The sequence below is a fragment of the Gobius niger genome (genome assembly GCF_951799975.1).
Source record: "Gobius niger genome assembly, chromosome: 4".
NCBI classification, from domain to species: Eukaryota; Metazoa; Chordata; class Actinopteri; order Gobiiformes; family Gobiidae; genus Gobius; species Gobius niger.
In genome coordinates, this window is record NC_136855.1 from 17,412,139 (window position 1) to 17,435,994 (window position 23,856).

General features: G+C 41.0%; 1 protein-coding gene across 1 annotated transcript in view; it reads left to right on the forward strand.

Moving 5' to 3' along the window:
- The window catches only part of gpc5a (glypican 5a), a 165,660-nt gene extending 146,395 nt beyond the window's left edge, over nt 1-19,265 (forward strand). Inside the window, exon 9 of the mRNA XM_079555329.1 lies at nt 18,651-19,265. Coding sequence (XP_079411455.1) covers nt 18,651-18,814 — 164 coding nt within the window. The 3' untranslated portion in view covers nt 18,815-19,265. The remainder of the gene's footprint in view (nt 1-18,650) is intronic.
- Nucleotides 19,266-23,856: the final 4,591 nt, after the last annotated feature.

The following is a 23,856-nucleotide window of genomic DNA, read 5'->3' on the forward strand; positions in this document are numbered from 1 at the left end:
ACGGTTGAGTTTTGCATTAATAAGTATGACAACGTTAGAAATTTGTATCTTTTAAAGTTGTTTTTGTTGCGGCTTGACTTTAATTCACCACATGTTTCATTTCAAGGTTAAAAAACCAAACAAAAGATTTTGTTACTCCAGGCAATTTTTCATTTTTTTTCTTTTCCCCACCTTACTTCTAAATTTGAATTAATAAGTTTGTGCAAGTTCACTGACATTTTCTAAAAACTAAAACTAAAAAAGTCAACTTTGTGAAGATCCCTGCTGTGTCTTATGTTCACGGTCCATTTATTCCTATTAGTTTTAGTGCATGGGTTTCTTTGACATTTAAAAGCAGAAAAGTCACAGGCAGATTTATTGCGTTTCAACCGATGTCCGGGCTGTATATTTAGGCCATGTTTCTTTTTTTTGTTTTGTTTTACAGGAAGAATGGATAAGTTTCTCCAACTTCCTTCACCTCACAGAAGTCAGTAGCAGCAGCATTCACCTTGTGGGCCCTTTGATGATGTCGTAGGGATTCCCATAATCCTTTGGGGCCAGGCCGGAGGGCACTTTCCCTGCTCAGGGGATGAAGCCACTTAATGGATCACAAAGTTAATCAAGCGCAGGGAGAGCTAGGTTTGAACTGGAGGAGAAGGTTGAACCATCTCCACTGGGACACAGCCACTTCATACATATCCAATCTCAAACTGGCGCGCTATCTGTCCCTCCGCTTTTATCCTTTCTACTTCTGCTTTTGATGGTTAGTGGTACAGACCATGCAAAGGATAGCGATTTTAGGTTTACAAAATACACGTCAAACTATCTCAGATCAAAACCTAATTTGTTCTTGTTGCAATATCACCTATAGAACACCATTTATACCAAGTCAAAGCGATCATTTTTTACTACTGACAATTGCAGCAGCATCTATGTTTGCACTTTTTTCATTGTAAATCACACCCAGCCTGCTCTCAACAAAAGTAGATATATCCAGAAGTCCAGATCCTTGCATGTCTCATATCCAAATAGCTCACGTCAACTTAGCCAGTGGATGCTCCATGTTTATCTCGTCCTATTTAAGTCTCACTATTTAGGAGTTTCACGAGTCAGTCCCCTTTCATTGACTTCCTGATCATCTCCAAATCCTGGCATTTACCTGTGCGGAATCAGCGGATGCAGAGGAAACACTGGCGAGATTGAGCCTGTCTGGGCGCTGATTTGACGAGATCTTCATAGTCAGTGAGGCGAGGCGTTATCTTGGGCCTAATCGTCCATAAGCGATTCCACAGCTGGTCCGGCGAATTTGGGCCAATCCTTGTGGCGCGGCCGGATCCCAGGGAGAACTGCTCTGAACTGCCTATGTTTATCTAAAGGTTAATGGAAGGTTAATAACACAGAGAAGTCCGCAAATTTAGAAATGGTATTATGCAAATCACACTTGCTTAAAAGAATGGTGGTAATGAGGAGTGCTTCAACAAATGAGTTAAAAATATGACCGCCTTTGAGATTTTGAGCACCGATCTCATTATTTATCAGACCTTTTAGTCAAACTCTGAAATACTCTAGATAGTGGAGTTTCGTTTTGACCTAGAGAAATGATGGCACTGTGCGGGGAGGCTCCTCCCTTTTTAATTAACTCTTGCACAACATTATCTGGCTGCGTGGTTTCATATTGACTTCATCAAAAGCAGGGCCACAGCGTTTCAATTGGGCGCTGATGCAGTAAACGTCATGCTGAGCTCAGCATCTGTAGTGATTGTGGGGGAGTGTAGGCATTGTAGGGGTATATTTATGGAGTACAAGTAAATAGATACTGCAGTGTGGGCTACGGGTAAATCCAATTGTATGTTATCATTCGGTCATTTATCTGCTGTGTTTAGGGGTGACTGGTGGAAGCCCAGATACTTTGGGTCTGTGGCAGGTGCAGCGGCAAACGGCTGTAGCTTCGTGATCCTTCGATCCTACAAGCCGTGACTCAATTAAAAATATTAATTTCAATTTACAATAAATACAATGCAGATACTGTTAAAAAAACACAATTTTATTGTTTATTTAAGCTTTGATTATAGAAATGACTATCAAAAAACTGCAAAGTGTCAATATGTCTGTGTAAGCTCTCAGTCGTACAGGAGTTGTCCATCTTCGATGAAGGTATTCGAGTCGTCTTCTGTACTCAGTGGTTGGAGTCTCGAACGTTTCGCCTCTCATCCAAAAGGCTTCGTCAGCGAACTAGGTTCTGTTCAGCTCGCAGCCGGGCTTTAGGTGCGTTTTTCCCCCCGAAAAGTGTGCGGTGTGAACGCAGCATTAGCAGTTGAGAATCACAGGGTTAAACAACCAGTTATGAGGTGGAAGATACAGAATTTTCAAAGGCACCCTTAGATGTCAACATAACTCTGCTCTTATTCATCATCCACAGGGAATGGGTCTGTTCTCGATCTATACATTTAAATATGCATACGTTTGGATAATGCTAGTTATAAGAGCAGAAATATTCATCAGTGAGACATCATGATGAAGATGAAAGTCATAAAACGGTAATGAGATAAACAAACTCTTCCAAAAATGTGTCCATTGATGTTGCATTGGGTACATGTCATAAAACGTGTAGCGATTGCATCATATTCCCTGTAGCCCCAACTTCATTGTCACAATACATAAAAACAACAACTTTGGACTGATGTCATATATTGAACGGTTAAAAATGGATTCTTGGTTGTTGATTGACACTCGGAAAGCACCTTGTCTCTTTTTTTATTGAAACCTCTAAATATCTTATATTGTAGTTGAGGTCCAATGGGCCAACTCTCTGGATGTGTTTGTCCCCATAGGAAATAAACAGGAGTGATATATATGGACAGGAGTACACTTTGAAGAGGCCACTCCTGCAGCACATGTCAGTTTGATCAGGCCGTGCTACTGTTCTCTGTGGAAAAAGCGGAAGTATTAAATATTGAACATTTCCCACCTTTTGTTAACAGTGTTGACTTCATCTAATACAATATTAACTCCGTTGTTTTGGACTCGTCTTTATCTCCTGCCAAAAAGGGAAATGTTTTTTATTTGTTTTTGCTAGTTTGAAATATTTCTACAGCACATCAAAGACTCCATTTCTATGTGGAGCGTATTAGCTGTGCCTTCCCACCTTTACACTGTTGACTTATTTATGCGCCGCACACCTACAGTAAACAAACGCCTGGATAAAAGAGGTGTTTGCGTTCAATTTATTCAGTACCAAAAATATATTACACCAAATTTGTTAGATGAGATAAGATAATCCCTTATTAGTTATGCTAATCCAAAATGACTACAAGTATAATCACAGCACGCAAATATAGTCTGCGTATCTTGTGCATCGCAACATAGCATACAGATGACTTTAATTTTGCTTAAAGTATGAGGTAGCATGCACACTATAAAGTGCAAAAATTTAAACTGCGAAAATAAAGGATAGTTGGGGTTAGTCTTCCTACACTGCCTGACCAAAAAATAAAGATGACATGCGCTAATATTTGGTTGGACTAACTTGTATTGATGATGGGAGAGAGTGACCACTGTGCAAAGTCTTCTCCAGCACGTCCCAAAGATTCTCAATGGGCTTAAGATGTGGTATACCCGTGCTATCAGGGAAGAAGAAATGCTTTGATCCTTTAGGCACATAGTATTGCTGAACCAAGACTTGACCAACTGCAGCAACGCCAGATCATAACATTTAGTTAAATCCAGGTGGCAATTTTTTTAGTTTTGGTCAGGTCAGTTTTCTACTGGTTTAATAATCAGATCTCTAGATCCAATGCTTGCATAGGCTTAAGAACCAAAACAATAATCTTCTACATCTTCTAAATCATCTACAAATTTCAAATCATATCAAATGTGTTGTTAACAGTTCAACAATACAGCTGTTATCAATAAAAAAAAAAGTGTTTTTAAAGTGTGTTTAAGAGTGCATTATGCAAGTTTTTATGCTGAAAAAAGCATGGCGCCTTTACTTTCCATCACAGTGGTCTCTAGGAGGCGCCAGGATCAATTGTTTGGAAGGTTTTCACCGCCGATGGACCCGCTCACCAGAAAACCTACAAAACAATTGATCCTGGAGCGTTGTAGAAACCACCTTGATGGAAAGTAAAGGTGCCATGCGGACCACTCATGCAGCCGCTGGGTCCCTACAAGGTCAAATATGCATAAATAATTCTGCCTAAAAAGTTGCATAATGTATCTTTAAAGCCAAACTATAATACCCACCTTTAAAAACATTCACCACAGGAATATCAAGCATATTTCAATTGTTATTCAACAGCAGCTTCAAACTAAAGGGTTTGGCTCGCTCTGTCTCAGAGCACACTGTTGTTGCTGAACATGACAATTCACGTCTTGCCTTCTCCAAATCACTGCAGTTGTTTTGTCGTTTTAACCTTGTTAGGAGCAGTGCAGTTATTTGATTTTTGATCGCCACATGACTGCTCTATGCAACAGGGATAATCCTTGTGTCTAGACAAAGTTGATTATTTATAGTAATGGGATGTTCTAGTTTATTTTCTTAAAAAACTGCTAAATTAATCTCATCCTTTACAGTAGGTTATGCACACTGATCTGTAACTTCTAAGGCCATTCTCTTTAACTAACAATCCAATCTAGATTAAGATGTAAATTTCTGGCAGCGTTAAAAAAGAGAAGTGGACAGATTGGAGTCAGTGCTGTGAGATGTCCTGCCTTATCTGTATTCAGCCTGTGTGTGCGCTGAAACCTGAGAGGGGAGAGTGAGTGGCGGTCAGAGCCCTGTATTGACTGCTGCTGTGGACGTAATAGGCCAGGGGCTGATGGGATACGGGGCATGGATCTCTCTCCTCCCCCCCTTTTACTCTCTAGGTGCGTTTACGGCCTAGAAACTGATGATGTCAAAAACTCAGATGGAGGGCAGGGTGCAAATGTGTAGATGAGGCACTATTTTAAAAAGAAATGACTCAGAAAGATAGAGCACAAGCGCCCATTTATTATGTGAGCAATTGGGTTCACAAACTCACAATTAATCTTGAAGGTTAATGTCCAGTGTGCTGCAGCCACACCTCTGTGATTGAATGTTATTGGCACTTTCGATACTATAGTGAAAAAAAATCTTCTTCGTACTCGGTTGTAAGTAGCTATTTTCATCGTAGTGGGTCTTTTTAGTGTCAAGAAGTTTTGTCTCTCATGCACCTTAAAATAGTTTTCACATTTTGAGTCCCTGTCTTTCATTCAATCATGTGTAGAACCCTCAAGCTCCCAGGCCTCTGGTAGGACCCGAACTTGGAGGAAAAAAGAGACCACCTGTGGAGGGTACGGAAAAACATAGCATTTCAAATCTACAATTTGGTAGCAATGGGTTAGTTAGTTAGTGTAGTTTCCCGGAGTTCCCACCTGGACTGACCCATGTGGGCTAAAAGGTAGATTCTGTTTGAAACAACAAAGGGGCAGATATCATAAGATTGCTATTCTTTTATATATTGTACTAGCTGAGACCCGGCCTTCGGCCGGGCCTCGCTAGTCTCCACATTTGATATTCTGAGATTATGAGTGATTACAAAGAAATGTCCAACCCGGCACACAGTTCAGCTGTAGACCAGTGGTTCCCAACCCATGCCAAAAACTATGGCCACTACAAATGAGTAAAAGAATGAATGCAAAAAAAAATGTCAAACAAACTGCAATTGGAGTGTTTGATGCACCCGTGCTCCTTTCTTATAAACTACAACGACAATATTTTCGCTAAACTCAGGGAATAGAATTCAAGAGACAGTGGAATAATTATGGATAAATATTAGGGGTTCAGCTCTAACGCTTTGGTTCAAAGTGCAGGACCCGTGGTTTGGTGCATCACGGTAGTTTACAATCCAAAAAATAATGAGTAGGTTTAGAAATGAAATAGCCTAATTATCGTTGTTAGACAGTATTTATAACCTGACAATAAAATTGGCAATGCTTTCCAAGCTGCTTTAGAATAAAATGTACCTCTGGGCTCAATACGTGAAAGCAAAATAGAAAACAAAAGGTACAGCAGCAAAGTAAAAAAAAAGATAAAAAGAAAAAAAACTTCGCAGTGCAGGCCATGCGGTCGTTAAGTTGTAGTGTCATTTTCGCTTTTACTCACACGGAGGATAAATCAGTCGGAGCAGCGCGTGTGATTAGAGGCTCGTGTTTGAGGTTTTGGGCACGCACGCACACGCACACACATACGCACACGCACACGCACGCACACATGGCCCTGTTGGATGCGCACGCGCACACATACATACACACACACACGCACACACACATCGCCCTGTTTGTACGCGCGCACACGCACGGCAGTCAGATCTCGTGCACTCGGGTTTTTGTGACAGCGGGTTGTCCTCGGACAGCAGCACCGCGGTCCATATGGACCCGTGGTCAATGCCCGCGAGCGGTGGGACTCGTCACGTGGGGGCCGGCCGCGGATGTAATAACACCAACCACGCACACACTCAGTACTGTCGCCAGGCTTCCTGGTGTTCCCAAACGGTCTCCCATCCCAGTCCTAACCAGGCCTTTCCCTGCTTAGCATCGGAGGAACGGTCTCCCATCCCAGTTCTAACCAGGCACTTTCCTGCTTAGCTTCAAAGTCGGTATGGGAAATAAACATGGCGGCGCCCAGGCGGCGGCCATTGAGATAGCGTTTTCTATAATAGAATATATATATTCATTTATGTATATATTTTAATTGTCACTTCTGAAAGAAAGAAAGAAAGAAAGAAAGAAAGAAAGAAAGAAAGAAAGAAAGAAAGAAAGAAAGAAAGAAAGAAAGAAAGAAAGAAAGAAAGAAAGAAAGAAAGAAAGAAAGAAAGAAAGAAAGAAAGAAAGAAAGATTATGTGACCGGTTTACTTTAGACCTGGTTTAGACTGTGTTTAGACCTGGTTGGCCAACAAGTCCTGTACATTACATTTAACCCGATTCAGAAACAACTTTATTTTACGTAGTGTTTTGACCACTTGCGATGACGATTCTAAAACTCAAACGCAAAGAAATAAATCACAAACTTGCAAAATTAGCCCCACGTGCAATAAGGAAAGTAGTCCCAGATCTTCAGCCATGCCACAACTGTGGAGGAACTGAACGTCCAGCTGTGCCAAAGGCTCTCCAAGCACGCTCTGCGCTATTACGCATCACACCTCCCCAACCGCAGCAGCGGCTACCATTCACCACTCTCATAATTTATTATATTATATTATATGTGTAGGCTAGGTTATCGCCATTTTACTCACAACAACAGCGACACTAAAGCACAACTTACCACTGATGTCTTCGTGAGTCCTTCTCCTCCTCCAAATGCGTCACTGCCAACTCCATAAGCTCTCCTGTCACTTCCATCGCTGTCCTCAAACGTCCTCGTGTTGTCAGACTCCGTGTCACCCGTGTATGGCCGGTTGTCCGGTAACCGCGGCGAGCCTCGGATCCGCGCCGGGTTCTAGTGCGTATGATGCGGGGAAACACCTCTCGTCACCCTGGCAAAGTCGGGCCTCGGCTCCGCTGCTGTTCTCCACAAAGTCCTGCGTTTCTTTCTGAGTTCCTCTGGAGAACGTGGTGCCAAAGGAGAGAAATGGAGTTGGCAGTGGCGCGCATGGAGGAGAAGAAGGACTCACGAAGACATCAATAATAAGTTGTGCTTTGGTGTAATAGGTGTAAGGTGGTAATATAATAAATTCTGAGAGTGGTGAATGGTAGCTGCTGCTGCGGCTGGCGAGGTGTGATGCGTAATAGCGCAGAGCGCGCTTGGAGAGCCTTTGGCACAGCTAGACGTTCAGTTCCTCCACAGGTGTGGCAGGGCTGAAGATCTGGGACTTTACTTATTGCATGTGGGGCTAATTTTGCAAGCTTGTGATTTATTTCTTTGCTTTGAGTTTTGGAATCGTCATTGCAAGTGGTCAAAACACTACGTAAAATAAAGTTGTTTCTGAATTTCCGAATGTAATGTACAAACCCTCAATGGGAGCTTGGGGGCGCTGTTTTAGTAAACGTCTTATATGGTCGTAAGTCAGGGATAAGACCAACGACCACTTGTGTCGTTTTCTGACACACTTTTTTTTTTTCTGGCACAACGGTTAGCGCTCGTACTTCACAGCTAGAAGGTCCCAGGTTCAAACCCGGGGCCTTTCTGTGTGGAGTTTGCATGTTCTCCCCGTGTCTGCATAGGTTTCCCCACCACAACAAACATGTGCAATAGGCCAGGGTCAAGGAGGGTTTGAGAGTGCAAGTGGGGGTTCGGACTGGTTTACAACAGGTTTGGACTGGTTTCGAGCAGTTTGGTCCTTTTGCCATCCTTGCTCAACCATTTGGTAGAGTTCTGTGATTTAAAAAGGTGTATGGTATTGTTTTTACTTTAGTTGTTTTATTATTGTTGTTTGTAATGTTTGAAAATAGTTTGTACATATTTCTACGGGTAACCTTAAAGAGGCTTCATCAGCAGTCACTGATCTTTTAGCAGCAGGTTGGAATAATACTAGTGTGCTTGTTAACAGATGATACAGATACTCACTGTAGAATAGAGGATACTGAACATGTTTCAAAATTGCAACCTTCTGATAAAACATTGTTAGTTGCTGACTAAACCTCCTCCAATTGAAAGCAACACAGAACACTTGATTGGACTTTGCTGCATTTACATATAAATACAAATTATTAACATTTTAATAACATACTTTTATCTCATAAATCAACTTAGTTTCATCATAATTTCTTCTGGTTTGGTTGGTGGTGTTGCATGTGCAGGATAAGCCCAGGCCACTTAATCGCTGAGCTGGCTGCGCTCTGAAAGATGTACAAGCCGCTCTGTTTTAGAATAATGCCCTGGACTTAAATTACATTTCATTGATCGTGGCTGGCTCTAAAAATTGCACAAACAGGATGGATGCAGGCTTCATTAAGGGTCACGGCCGACATTTAGTATCTTTTGCTCAAGCTACTGGGAGGGAATGGTACATACGTGTGCTTCCCGTGATGCAGTTACATAAACATAGTATTTCAAAAATGACATGTATAATATTGAACTATAGACCGTGCGAGGAATCATATCTGGCAATAGACTACGTTCCACAATATTTACAGTATCGCACAATATAGTAAAAACGTGTTTGCTCATACACCACTGCATTGGTTTTATTATTGATAAATTCGGATGGTTTGCTGCATTATGTTGTTTGGCTCGTCTCTGCAGGGGTACAGTCACAGCAAAACAGCCTCGTAATGTGGTTGTTTGCTTATTGTCTCACATCGGCTTCACAGTGTTGGACTTTATCTTATTGTCTGTCTTTTTTAAATCATTGAATAAAAAAAAGCAGGAACACTATTGTCCTGGCCAGACAGAACTTGGCAATAAACTCGGCAATAGTTCTGCTTTCCTTTACAGCACAGTTACAGTATAATGAAATGGAAATAGTAGGATTTCTACAGAGATAACGAGGTACAATGCATTTTTCCACAATGTTTCCTAATGACTTCCAGGAAAGTACTGTCTCCTGGTAATTTGTCTTTAGATTGATTTAGTGCGGGGGTTAGAATTAATCATATTATCTTTAAATAAATTATGAGTGTGACTAATTTCACCCGATTATCATGCTCTTACTGTGCCATATACAGACAGTAAAGTGCCACCAAATATTTTTATGTTCTTATTGCAAGCCTCCCTATTTATCTGTTCTTCACTCAACGTATCTACAATTCCATGTTAAAAGTATAGGTGTCTATATATAGGTGTCTAATATAGGTGTCGAAGATAATGCAGGCGGATGCATTTTGATTTGTTGCTGGCTTGTAACGGCGGTCTGTTTGCTCGTCTTTGCTCCGAGCGTCATGTGATGAAACCAGCCCAGAGTAAACAGCATGTTTATGTTTACCAACCTGGACCCGATTCTGATTGCTTTGTCGTAAATGTCAGAGGAGGAAGTATTTCCTCCACAGTCCTGCTCTGCCCCAAAATCATCTCTCAGTCTCTCAATAATGCTTTCTGCTTCATTATGTGGTCCAGCTTTTCATGACGGCTTTTCAAAACATTCACCTTGGGACTAATAACTTCCACTTACATGTATCAATCCAATGTGCAATAACAAACATCTTGGCTCAAGGTGACATGGGAGCAGTAATATATTTCATTATCCTGGAAAAAAAAAATATATTTTTTTTCTGAAGGTCAGATTTTAGGTAAGGTAATCCAACTTCAACCACCACAGGACTGAAAGAAGGACATACATGAGCAAAAAACATGCATAAAACATCTGTGTGTTTTGAATCTACGTTGATTTTTGACCTGAACTACATTTTTTGAGTGATGTGAAAATAGTTCATACACTTGACAATAAATGGTTGATTATTTTGCCAGTGTTTCTGTTTAGCTTTTGTTCAGCAGCCCGATGTCCTTTGGCTTCAGTAGCCACTAAAGTAATTCAGTATAACGTTAGGATTGGGTCAAATACATGCAGTGGTGAATAATAAATCTGTGAACCTGTGCCAAACTTAGATTTTGCAACCAAATGATAAGTTCTGCCTGTAGAGCACGAATTTCACAGTCGATTGTAAATTGTTCGTAATATAATGTTAATCTAAATGTCAGTTAGAGATCCTTTACCTGACTTTGTTTCCCGTCTACTGTGGTAACATTTGCTTTGTCTTTGAGTATATTGGAGAAGCAGACATTTGTGTGAAAAGAACTTGGTGATCTGTCAGTCTAATTATAAAGCCCTTGTCTCAATCGTGAACTAAGCAATGCATAGCAAAGTGTATCCATATGAGCACACAAAGCAATTCAAAGTGCTTCACTGAGCAAAGATGATGTAAAAGTAACAATCCTGTTAGGAAAATTGTTAGAAAGCGCAACTTTACCCAAAGTGTAGCCATAAAACAGTGTTATGGATTATTGCACTCAATAAAGTAAATCCCAAAAGACAAAATTTATGAACCACTGTGTCAGTTTGAAACTTAATGTCATTATTTGGAACTAGTGCTTTATGTGACGATAATAATTTAAAAACAATATTCCCTGTTTTATTGCTCATGTTTTGGCAATTAAAATGTCTAACACATCTTTCTTTCGTCATCAGTGGGAAAATAAAGACCGTCTGCGTCAATTATCATGAATCTGGTATTCATTTGACTCACTAATTACACAGAGTGAAACGCATAAACACAGCCATGTTAAACTCATACATTATGTTAAGATAAAGAGTTGATTTATTCCGTTTTCTCCGGCTCTAATTGAATGGGGGATGCGGAGCGCTTTTCAATTGTATTTGTGAATGGGAGCTCTCAGCTTTCTCTCCGAGAGGTCTCAGGTGATTTCTCTTGATTTAGCTCCAAGTGTAAACAAGACGAGTGCGGAAGGGAAAATATGCGTTCAAAATGCCGCCTTTATTTAAGAACGGCGTCATGTTGCATCTGCTTTGTTAGCTCCGGCCCCGCTGATTAAAATGTGAGTTTAGATGCAGGGGCACGCGCGCGGCTGTGTGGCCAACGCGTGTCGAAGCGGGTTTTTTTGTTTTGTTTTTTACGGCGCTGTGATAAAAAATGATGTGTGTGGGCGTGTTTGGAATGGTTTATTTCTGCCTCCGATTCACCGCATTGAATGACAAATATTATTAAAGATTTCTCCGGTGCTTTTGTTTTGGAAACTCCTGCATCTCTAATCCCATTGTTCGCACTGACAGTGATTCAGTTCGTGCCTCACCAGCAGCAGTCTCCCCCTCTCGAACCTGCACGTTTAATGAAGAGTTCTTGTCTGTCGTTTACTCAGGAAGAATAATTGTACGTCCTGGAAAAAAAACATGTCTGTGGATTCAATCGTGTGTTCAATTCATGTGTTATGATTTCCTCATATTCCTCATATATCTCATCTCAACATCTATCCTTCTACAAAGTTACAGGCACATTTTTTAATCTTAAGCATAATAGGGTGACCTTTATCTTCATCACCCTGGCAAAATTTTTGCTATGCCCTTGGATGAGAGTAATTGTGGCCGTATTTTGAACACCCACTCACGCGGTTTGATTGATCTGAAGGTCAGCGTAGAGAGCAGAGCACCTCAAGTCACCAGCAGCAGAAACACTCGTATTCAAAAAGGAATGCACCTCAATACACCTTTCGAACTGCATAACCTCAGCACCCGTTCACACCACATTCCTTTTGTATTTGTCCGACTTCTCCGCGGCTCAGGTTGGCGCTGTCAAGGGTCGCTCCACCTCTGACCGTATTGATATTTTATTTGAAGCCTTTGATGAAATATTGAATACTCAAAGATGGAGGTATACTGAGCAAATGTAAGGTATTAAAGGAACACGCCACTGTTTTTCCATACTGAGATATGTTCTTACCTGAGCTTAGACGAGTTGATGCGTAACTGTCTGGTCTTTACGCGTGCGCTCAGTCACGCAAAAAGACCGTGTGAGATGTTGTGAGCGTTTAGCCTCTCCTCCTCTCCTCTATGGTGCCAAACGCTGGTGAAGTTAGACCAAGCTCTTCCACGGTTTCCCTATTTAAATACGGTAACGTGAGTAGTTACACGATCCAAGTACAGTTACACAAAATTGAATATGTAGATTTTCTAAGCGTATAAAAAGGGGTACTATATTGTAAGGCGTAATAACACCTTAGGAGCGCTTCAGCTTCCGCGCAGAGAATTCTATACGCCTTACAATGTAGTACCCTCATTTTATCCACTTAGAAAATCGACTACTCACGCAACTGTATTTAAATAGGAGAAACGTGTAACTTCAACCCCGTTTGGCACCATAGAGGAGAGGAGGAGAGGCTAAAGGCTAACAACATCTTTGGTCTTTTTGCGTGACTGAACGCACACGTGAAGACCAAACAGTCACGCATCAACCTGTCTAAGCTCAGGTAAGAACATATTTCAGAATGGAAAAACAGTGGCCGGTTCCTTTACAACCTGGTTCTTTGCCTGCATTATTTTAATGTGTGTTGGAAGTTCGACCAAAGTGTAAGGCTTGAACAATTAAACAGTGCCGGGCAGATTACAGCTTGTCATTGCACCCGGTCGATCCCCGGTATTATGTGAAAACTTTCAACTCCGGTCCGCACTGTCATCCAGTCCGGTGTGAGTTCTGAATCCTAATTACTGTGTGTTTGCTTGCTCACGTCCTTTGAGTATTTATCGAACTTCTTAACTCTGACAAAACTGCACAGAGGCATTAATAAAAGAGGGATTTGTAAACTGTAGCACTTTTATTCATCTTTTTAAAAATATAATGCTGCTATAATCCCTCTGGCTGAAAAGCTGATTCACTTACTGTACTTGGAGAGCATTTAAGGCCGAGAAACAAAAGTGCAGTAAGGTGAGAGTGCGAGACGGATCAGCCTCATGCTGCTATTATTTCTGTTCTTTCTACCTTTAGGGATCAGAGGAGTTATGTATCTACCTGCTTCGCTTTTAGCCGGACAGTTCCACTTAGATTAAACTATGTTACACAAATAGAACAGAACGACATATAAATCTTAAACATATAGTGCATTTTGCTGTTAACTATCCAAATCAACAGGCCATCACAAAATGTTACCACTGTTGGTATTCTCCTGGTATTCTCTACTCGGACTCAAACTTTTCCAACAAAGTCTACTTTTTGAGTGAAGTCATCTCCAAGTCTGAATAAGTCCTGGATTTCCGATACCTGCCCGGGGCCATGAAAGTGCCTTAATGAAATGAGTTTTGGCTGCGGTGTCCAGGTTCGTCCGATCCTGTTTATACCGGACCTCCCCGAGCCCCCTGTGCAGTCCCACCTCTGACAGGAGCCGCAGAGGTGTGTCCCGCCTTCATGTTGACACAATGGGAACAGCGCGCCGGGCTCTTTCCTTCAGCAGTTAGTGTGTTATCGATCATGGCCACTCCAAGTCCTCAGGAATCAGCTCGTATTGATTTCACTTCAGCTCTAAGCCTCTCTCTCAGACCTACAGTACGTCTCTCTTCTCGCGCCACTCCTTTTCAAGCGTCTTGACCCAAGGTTTAGTGACACACAAGGCTTTTGCATAGCTCTCAAGTCAATTTATACACACCTCCTCCACAAAAGCTTGGATTTTTACATACAAATTTACTCTGGCCTCTAACATCTAAGTTGAGTATTGCCAGACTGAGTCAGACCGACAGGTGCAAAAAAAAGTGCAACACTACGGCATACTCATAAGCAAACACAACAAATGGACTAACTATACATGTCATTAAAAGAAAGAGAAGAAAAGAGATCATTATTAGATTTTTGTTTGTTCATGATTACCCTGTGTTTCCAAATGGGTGAGGTATTTGACGTTGGCTATGGCTTTTATAGTTTGTCGATACTTTACTTAAATATTACCTAAAATCCTTCACAAATATCGAAACTGTTGATTTAAGGTTTATAAATGACATGCAACTTAAAGTCTTGCTTGCAAACATTGATTCATTTTTAGTTCATAGTTAGCTTTGTATTGATTATTAAGTTGTTAGCATTCCTTGTTATAAAATGGTTACCAAAAAGATTGATCTATGTTCAATACAAGCCAAACCAAAGTAAAAGAACTAAAAGACATGATGTTGCACGAACCTTGAACTGAAAAATCTCTTTGTTCAAGAGGACATGCCATTTCTATTAATCCACAAAGCTCTCGCATACAGAAACAATTATACCTAACATTTTTATTCTATGAACGAAACTAAGATGTGTCAACTGTGAAATGGCACACACTTTAAACACTTTTGAAAATTAACACTTACAGTCACGGCAACTGCTGCTGCCACTAAAACAAATCACTTATGACAAATCAAGTCCAAAAAAGGGACATTTATTTTAAGCAGCAGGAATGAACAGCTCATTATAAATTACTTAAATTTTAGTTTTGATTATCTGTAATGCTTTTTAACCTTTTCACCTCCATGTAGTAATAATAATAATAAGTAGTGGGGGTAAGCTATTGTTGAAGCCACAGCTGCCCTGGGGTAGACTGACAGAAGGGAAGCTACCAGTCTCAGACCACGGCAACACTCATTACATTCACCCAGGCTTCCTGTTGTTCGCCAAACAGTCTCCCATCCAAGCACTGCCAGGCCCTTCCCTGCTTAGCTTCTGAGGTCTGACAGGATCGGGCAGAGCAAAGGCTGTATATTAGTTTTAATCTGTGTCTGTAGATGATTTGTAATATAATGATTTGAGTGCCTAATGTAGGTGGAAAAACGTGAAAGAGATTGAGGCCATTTAGATGTTTGAAGCTTTTTGTCTCTGTAATTAGTCTCCCTGCTTTTTGGTGTTTGTTCACTCTTCCCTCTTTTTGACCCGGACGACATGTGAAGGAACAGTTTGTCAATACAAACGTTTTTCTGGATAAATGGACTTATTTCCTCCTCAGGGGAAACGCTTCAGACCAAAGCACCTGCCAGTCACAGCTTAAAGAAGTTTGGACACAGACCTCAACATGACCTGCCACTTTACAAACTCGATGAATATGGAATTAGTGTTGCTTACTTGAATAAAGTTATGGTTTCTGCAAAATGATGATTTGTACATGTGGTGAAGACGAGCTCAACCAATTTAATGACATACTTATTTTAATATTCACACAAATAGCCATTATAAAGATAAGTTATGATGGCAGCCTGGCAATGGTTTTTCTTCCATTAAAAAGAGTTTATTTCACACAAAGGGGATGGTAAAGGAACAAATCTTTGAAACCCATTAAAGCCTATTCTTGCGAAAGAGTCGTGCATACTATAGGTGTCATACTTTTTCCTTTGCTGCGTCCAGTGAAGGTCTATGCCTTTTGTTGTTCAAAATGGAATTTAACCTCAGAGATAGCATTGACCGGGACTGTGCGTCATTATGGAAAAGAAATGGCGTAAGGAATGTAGCATTTATTCATCAAAAGACGCTTTTAGTGTTCTGTCTGCTGGATGTAACCCTTCGAAACCTTGGTATTTGTGCGAAAGCGATCTATTGAAGTGGTAAAGTTCAGTGCCCTGCCTCGACGCTTATGTGAGCTGCAAGTCTTCAATAGATGTCCTGGGGTCTTCTCAGCTCAACATCAATAGACTATTTTCTGGTTGCACTTTTCTCTGTAGCTTCAAAAGAGGAATCTATAGATTATTATTATTATTTTTTGTCATTTTTTACACTACTATTTATTTTATGGTGGTAGAGTGGTGAGTCGATGGTACAGGCAGAATCAATAAAGTCCTATCTTATCTTATCTTATCTTGAGCCTTTCTTAGAAATGTATGAACTGAAAAAATAATTCAAATTCAAATTAATAAATAAATGAATAAATTGTGGTGAGTTATGTTGACCATATCCAATTCATTCTTTAAGCCAACCATACTACAGTGGTGAGTACAAAAGTGAGTACATCGTGTGAAATTTCTCACATTTCTGCCTAAATTGGTCACTAAATGTGGTCTGATCTTCGTCAAAATCATAAGAATGATTAAACAGTGTCTGCTTTAACTAACACCACCCAACCATTTACATTTGATCATATTTTTATTTTCCATAGCATGTTAACATTCACAGGAGTGCATGAAATAAGTAAGTGCACCCAATGAATCTCTCTGAACTACAGCAGTTTTATAAAGAGAAATCATCATTGTGAATGTCTGATCTGCAACTACAGAAAAGCAGTTATTGCTGCAAAAGAAGGATCAGCCAGCCATTTAATACAGGGTTTCACTTACTTATTCCATGCATGTTGTGAATGTCCCAGGTTTTTCTGCAAAATGTCTTGATAAACTTGTGAACAGCCCCACACCATGATTCTCCTGTTCCATTCTTTACAGTGAGCATAGGGTTTTGATGTTGATGTGCTGTTCAATTTTTCCTCCACACTTGACGTTGTGTGTTCCTCCCAAACTGTTCAACTTTGGTTTGTGAAAGAGCTCTTGGATGCTCCACTGCATTACTGGAAAAATATTCAGTTGACTGTTGGACCCAAAGTTGAACAGTTTGGGAGGAACAGACAACGTCATGTGTGGTGGAAAAATGGAACAGCACACCAACATCAAATCCCTATCCCCACTGTGAAGTCTGGAGCAGGAGAATCATCGTGTGGGGGTACTTTGTTGCCTCAGGGCCTGGACAACATGCTATCATCACTAGAAAAATGTAAATGTTTGGGTGGTATTATATTTTATATATTCTTATGATTTTCTTGAAGATCAGACCACATTTAGTGACCACTTTAGGCAGAAATGTGAGAAATTCCACACGGTGTACTTACTTTTTCTCTACACTGTATGTGGGAAAATACAATATTTTACATTATTTATATCCGAAAACTGCAAAGAGTTTTATGGTGTGGGATCAATATTCTTTTTTGGGTGTCATATTGAGAACCACCGGTCTCAAGCTGCTCCAGACTCTGTGGGGCAGGAGTGTCCTGAGGTAACTTTAATATAGGGCTAAAGAGGACACTGTCTTCACTCTCAGGGGTGTGTGGAGGTTATTTCCTCAGGTCGCCTGGATTGGAGTAAAAAGCACAATGGATGTTGACAGAGCGGCCGGTGCAGTCGTAGTCACTGATAACAGTTTCAGTTTAGCTGCAATTTCAAAGGTGTGGGAAAGAAGTGCTGCTCGAGTCCAGAAAATATGGGTTTTCAGACGTGAAGGTTAAGAGGAAAACAAAAGGTTGTTTGTTTATACCTTTTACATGAAAGATACCAGCAATTTGGAGCAAAAGACAGCTATTGGAGAGAGATATGTGGCAGGATGGTACATTGGTTAGTGCTCATGCCCTATAGCAAGCATGTCCCAGGTTTGATCACCGGGCTGCCAGGTTTCCTCCAGGTGCTCATGGTCTTAAATTTACGTGTGTGACCAGAGATGAAGATGAGCCATGTATTAATGTGACGTTGTACGTTTTAGCCTAACAGTGGGTACTCACCATGAACCAAACCAAACCATAAGATAAACTTTACACCCCTACTTTCTTGCTATCTGCTCTTAGTATAGCACAGTTGCTGGGGCTGGGATAGACCCCGATCCTTTTTTTTGGAGAATAAAGAACTCACAAATTTGAACAATCCGTCACAATTATCCTGTGAGTAATCAGCAACTGTCAAACTGCAATTATTAATAAAACATGACATTGGGAATGAAGTGTTGCCAAAAACATTTTGCACAACAGACAAGATCATCTTACGAATAATTATAAACACTGTATTTTCATTTGGCTTTCAATATAGTCACTTAGTCAAGAGCAAATACAAATGCATCATTCATGAAAATAGGCACAAGTGAAAAAAAAAAAAAAGCAAAGCAGTGCCATAGCAGTAGCAACGATTGAAGCCAAGGAATCAGAAAGCTGCTGATTTGAGCCGATTTAAACCCATTGGCCATATAGTCTTACTGTACTGTCGCACGACATGACTGAAAAGGAAAACACAAAAATTCAGTTTGACCTGCAGCGTGTATTTTTTGGTTTAAATTTCAGTCATCTGGTAATTATTCTTGACAGGTGCCTTTAGTAATTTCAGTGTCTTTTACTGATCTAATCGACTACACTTCTCACTCCCTGCCGTGTCCTTGTATGCCTGACAGCTGTCTCTCCTCTTCTGTGTGATCTCATCAGAAGTACAGGATGTGTTTCTGAATGTTAATAACCTTGCCTCTCTCTCTCTGTCTCTCTCTCTCTCTCTCTCTCTCTCTCTCTCTCTCTCCTCAGCGAGTCCAGATGTGTCCAGTGATCACAACCATCATCACGGCCATCATCACCATTCTCCGTCTGCCAAAGACCTCGACAGGAAGAGCACATCCAGGAGTCCAGCACTAAAGTGGGCCATCTGGATGCTCCTACTGCCCTGTTTACACATTCTGGTGGCTTTGTAACAATCGTCGAACTGAGAAAAGAGACTGGTTATATCAAGCATTTGGACATTAAGGGCTTGATTCATGTGAGGGAAGAGAGTGTCCTTCAACATGGATGGACTCGTGCAACAGACTGTGGCTTCTTTGCTTTAAAAGAGGGCGTTTTTTTTTAATGTTGTTTGACATCGCAAAAGTCCAACCAGATATTTATATGTGCTAATAACAATAGAAGACTGATAATGTCAGTTCCATATTAATTTAACAGTTTTTAAACCTTTAATATATTGTCTGTACATAAAGCACTGTTATTACACTGTATTATTTTTTATTAATATAGTATGTGCTAAACTAAACTAAATAACTTCTAAAGATTTTCTTTATTTGTTTTCAGTGTTACAGCTAAATGGTCAATCTATTACTTTTAAACTGATGTGACACCGACCTCATCATGTTTATTATAGCAACATGTTTCCATAGTATCCTGCCTGCTGCCTGACTGATTACATAGATTTCATTGGTAGAAATAAAGCTGCTGATGGTGTGGCAAATGTTTTCAATCAACACTACTTATGATTCTTCTCTTTTTGATCAATTTGTATTACAAGGCTTTTCAGGTATTGGTAATATTTACATTAACAAATTGGAACAATTGTGGCGAAGTTCATTTATATTAAAATTAAAGGGAAATTAACTTCATACAATGATGGAGAGGTCCATGTTGAATTCTGTTTTTTTTTTTTCTTTTAGCAATCAAAATAATCTTGGGCTCCAACGGCTGCCGGTCTTTGTCATGTCAAACAAACTCTACAGGCGCTTACGTTTTTATCAGGTTGCAAGACAAATTTGCGTACGTTGTACGTCTTCATGCGTTGTCTGTACGGCCAGTGTATGTCTTTCTGTATGTTTTGTACAACACTTTTCCGTATGTCGTACTTCGTATATGTGTTGTGTGCCACAAGCACACCATTAGTGCAGCCAACGCATGTTCAGATATCTCGTACGTTCTCCATACATGTCGCATAAGTCCATTTTGTGTTTCCTATTCGGCGGGAGTGCCTTAATCGCATGAAAACTCCGATATATAAAGCTTCAGAGATGCCTGTGGCCGTTTGTACAAAGTTTTTGCAATATGCTTAGGGGAAGAGGGAAAGCGAAGAGAGAACAGGTGTCAGAGAGGGAGGAGAGAGAAAGAGAATGAAGACCAGGACAGTGGCCAGCAGATCAAGAGTGTGTCGTATTGTTTCAGTCTAGCAGCTAATCTCTGCGACAAACGCACACCGTTGGTACACACAACGTACAGGTCGTGTGCATTTCTTACAACCTTCATGCGAAGCCTGCATGGAACCCATGGTCAGTACATTTCTTGCAGGCTGGTCGTGCGTTGACTGTTTGAATGAAGCGACAGGCTTAAGTGATCAACTATAGGTAACAGTGGTTAAGATGGCAGACTGGGTCGTCCTATAAGAAACTTACCACCACCAAATATGGAGAGAATGAATAGGACTTGCGCTATGAGAAATTGGTAACTTATGATAAAAAAGTTATTTGTGTGTACTTTATTTATGCTTACATTTTGCTTTGGCATCTAATTGAACGTTCCTATTGTGTTTGAATTTACAACGGGCACGTTTTATCCTGTCTTAAAATATTCTACATTTAGTTCACTGGTAATCACTGCTGCACCCCTCTAAGTCTATTTCATTACCATGTATCCATCGCTTAAATTGCCCTGCCCTGCTCCAGCTGACAGGTCACAGTCGAGCCTTTGGTTCCCTGTGGGTGACTCCAAGTGTGAGCGGGACAATTTGTGCACCTTTCTTCTTTAGAAATGTATTGGCTATCCCTCGGAAGTCCATTATCATGTTTCAAACTCAATCGTCCTCAGCCCCATAGGCCTAGCATCGGACCTGATAGCCAGTCAGTAAAAGGATCCAATTGCTCCAACTGCACCTTCAGCTGGCGAAGAAGGAAAAGAAAATGATTTGCTCTCACATACACCATGCATGTCTGGCCAAAGACTGAGAGGAGGGAAGCGCTTACAACCAGAATAGGTGTTTTTGCCCCCAGGCGTTAGAAAATAATTGAGAGGCAGCCAAGTCTATACTGCGATTCTTTGGCATTAAATTTGACCACAGGCCGCTGGAATGCAAACAGAAGAAAAATTAACCGGCCATAATATGTCAAGGTGTGAACATTTAATGATACAGCATCTTTTTTTAGGAGAGCAAAAGTAGATATGGTTTTTAATAAAGCCTTTTCTTAGAGTAGCCGTGAATGTGTCATAAATGCAGAGCATGCGGAACAAAAAATGTTGTAGCGTCTTCAATTTGCATTGTCAGAAATGTTATTTTCAGTAAGCATTGAGCAGCAGGCAGTTACACAATGACCTGGAAATTGCGGCTTTTCCTTGTGTTTTTGCCTATTTTGAAGCTTGCAATTTAAATTTAAAGGTTTTATGAGTCTTTGAAAACACCCAAGGAACTGTTCGATTAGATTGGGTAATGTAACAATTCTGTTTATTTCAAGTCTTTTAAATCGTAAATTGTTCCCTGTGCGTAAGTGCTCAACATTAGTCATGTGCACTCTAGCTATGATGAGTCGGTTTTACGTAATACTTTTCTGGACACTCAAAGACTCTTTACATTGCATTATTCATCCACTCCACACTCTATGATGGTAAGCAACGCTGATCTGACCCACTGTCGCTGTACTCATGCCATGGTACATTCTTCATAGAATGAATGGCCATTTTCCTGTGGTTCGGGTTATTGGAATATTATATCTCCAGAACGAGAAAAGATCTTATATCTGCTGCCATACAAAATTGCCCTTTGTTTTTTCCCAGAGGGGGCGGGGACTTGGCAAAATGAATGTTACTCCCATTTATGATTATTTTTTTAGATGCACACACACAAAACAAAACAGCAAATTTAGTCTGAACTGTGATTCTTAGATTCTGTGTCCTGTTCCCTTGATTTCCATCCATTTTCTTCTCCTCTTAGGTAACTGAGCTCGATCTCGATTCCTCAACTCCTATGATTTGTCGACATAAAGGTGAGTGTGGCAGGGGCTAAGTGCGGATAGCTAACACTGGTTAAGGTTAAGGAACCAATCAAGTGTTTCCATGATGCTTGCTAGTGTTTTGACCCCCAAAAATGCAAAACTATAGTAATAAACATTGAAAAAGGCAGTGAGAACCCAAGCAAGATCAAATCTTCCAGTTTGTAAATCTCTTCTGGTCCTTTGAGGCAGATCTTATTTAAAACTCAGTGCCCTTCCTCACAGCATGGACCTCCTGAAGTCTGCTCCTATTCACTCTCATTATCTTCACCTTTCAACACCCCAACTTCACATCTGCACTCATGAGGTATGGAGAATTACTACTTTTATCGAAGGTTAAACTGAGTCTATATGTGGGTACATTATTTGGTGCACTTTCTGTACATTCTGTGACATAGTAACAAAAGAGGAAGAAGAGGAAGAGCTTTATTTATATAGCGCCTTTCACATGGTCACACAGCCCTTCACATGAGACAAGAAAAATAGCTATTTTTCAACGCTATTTACTCCATATTTCCAATAAAATACAGACAATGTTCCCTATTAATTCTTTGAACTTGATTGGAGTTAAGGTTTCATTAATCGTATTGAAATAGAGTATGAGGCGAGTCTCCTGTTTCTATGAGTGCTCTGTTAAACGCATTGAATGAATTCTTTGCTCGCTTCCAGGCACTCAACAGAACCCCGGCCCAAAAGTCAACACCCCCTCCAGAAGACCAAGTGCTGAAGATCAACGCACGCAAAGCAGTGGGTCCAGACAAAATACCTGGTCGTGTGCTGAAAGGTTGTGCTGATGAACTCACTGAAGTCTTCACAGACATTTTTAACACATCTCTGCAGCAGGCTTGGATCCCAACATGCCTCTATGCAACAACCATCATTCCGGTGCCAAAGAAGTCACCACCCTCCTGCTTTAACGACTACCGCCCAGTAGCACTCACCCCAATTCTTATGAAGTGCTTCGAGCGGCTCGTCATGACCACATCAAGTCTGTTCTCCCTCCCACCCTCAACCCATACCAGTTTGCTTATCGGTGCAATCGCTCAACTGGAGATGCCCTCTCCACTGCGCTTCATACAGCCCTCACTCAACCTCGAAACAAAGGACGTTAGAATGCTGTTTTTAAAGTTTAGCTCAGCATTCAACACTATAATCCCACAGCAGCTAATACACAAACTGCTCCACCTGGGGATTAACACATCACTGTGCAACTGGCTGCTGGACTTTCTGACGGGGAGACCACAGGCTGTACGTGTTGGTGGCAACTAAGTCCTCCAGAACCATCACACTGAAACCTGGACCATGCGCACTACATCACTGGTCAAGAAAAGTAAAGCGTCTCTTCTTTCTCTGCAAGTTGAGAAAAGCCAGAGTCCCAGCCTCTGTTATGTCCAACTTCTACAGAGGGACTGTAGAGAGCATCTTGACCAGCTCCATCACTGTGTGGCACGGCGCCAGCACTGCCTCTTGCCGAAGGAGCCTCCAGCGCATCGTGAGAGCAGCAGAGAAGATCTGCGGAGCCCCTCTCCCCTCTATTAAGGAGATGTGCTCGACCCGTCTCACCCGCAAAGCCATCAAAATCGCCAGGGACCCTTCGGACCATCACACAGTCTCTTCAAGACACGGTGGCGCAGCGGTTAGTGCTCGTACCTCACAGCTGGAAGGTCCCGGGTTCGATTCCCACCTGGACGGGGCCTTTCTGTGTGGAGTTTGGAGGTTATAAAAACAGGTGCAATAGGTTAATCCTCCAGCCAGGTGTTTCTGACCACCAGCCTTGCTGCTCCTACAGGTCGGCCCATGTGACACTGAGGATGGGTCAAATGCAGAGAACTAATTTCCTTACAGAGATTAATACAGTGTAACTTAAGTTAAGTTAAGTTATACTGTATTAATCTCTCTTAACTTAACTTAAGTTAAGTTAAGTTAAGTTATACTGTATTAATCTCTGTAAGGAAGGGAGGAGACTCCTGAATCTACGGGTCAGTTCCTTCCCCCTCCCCCCG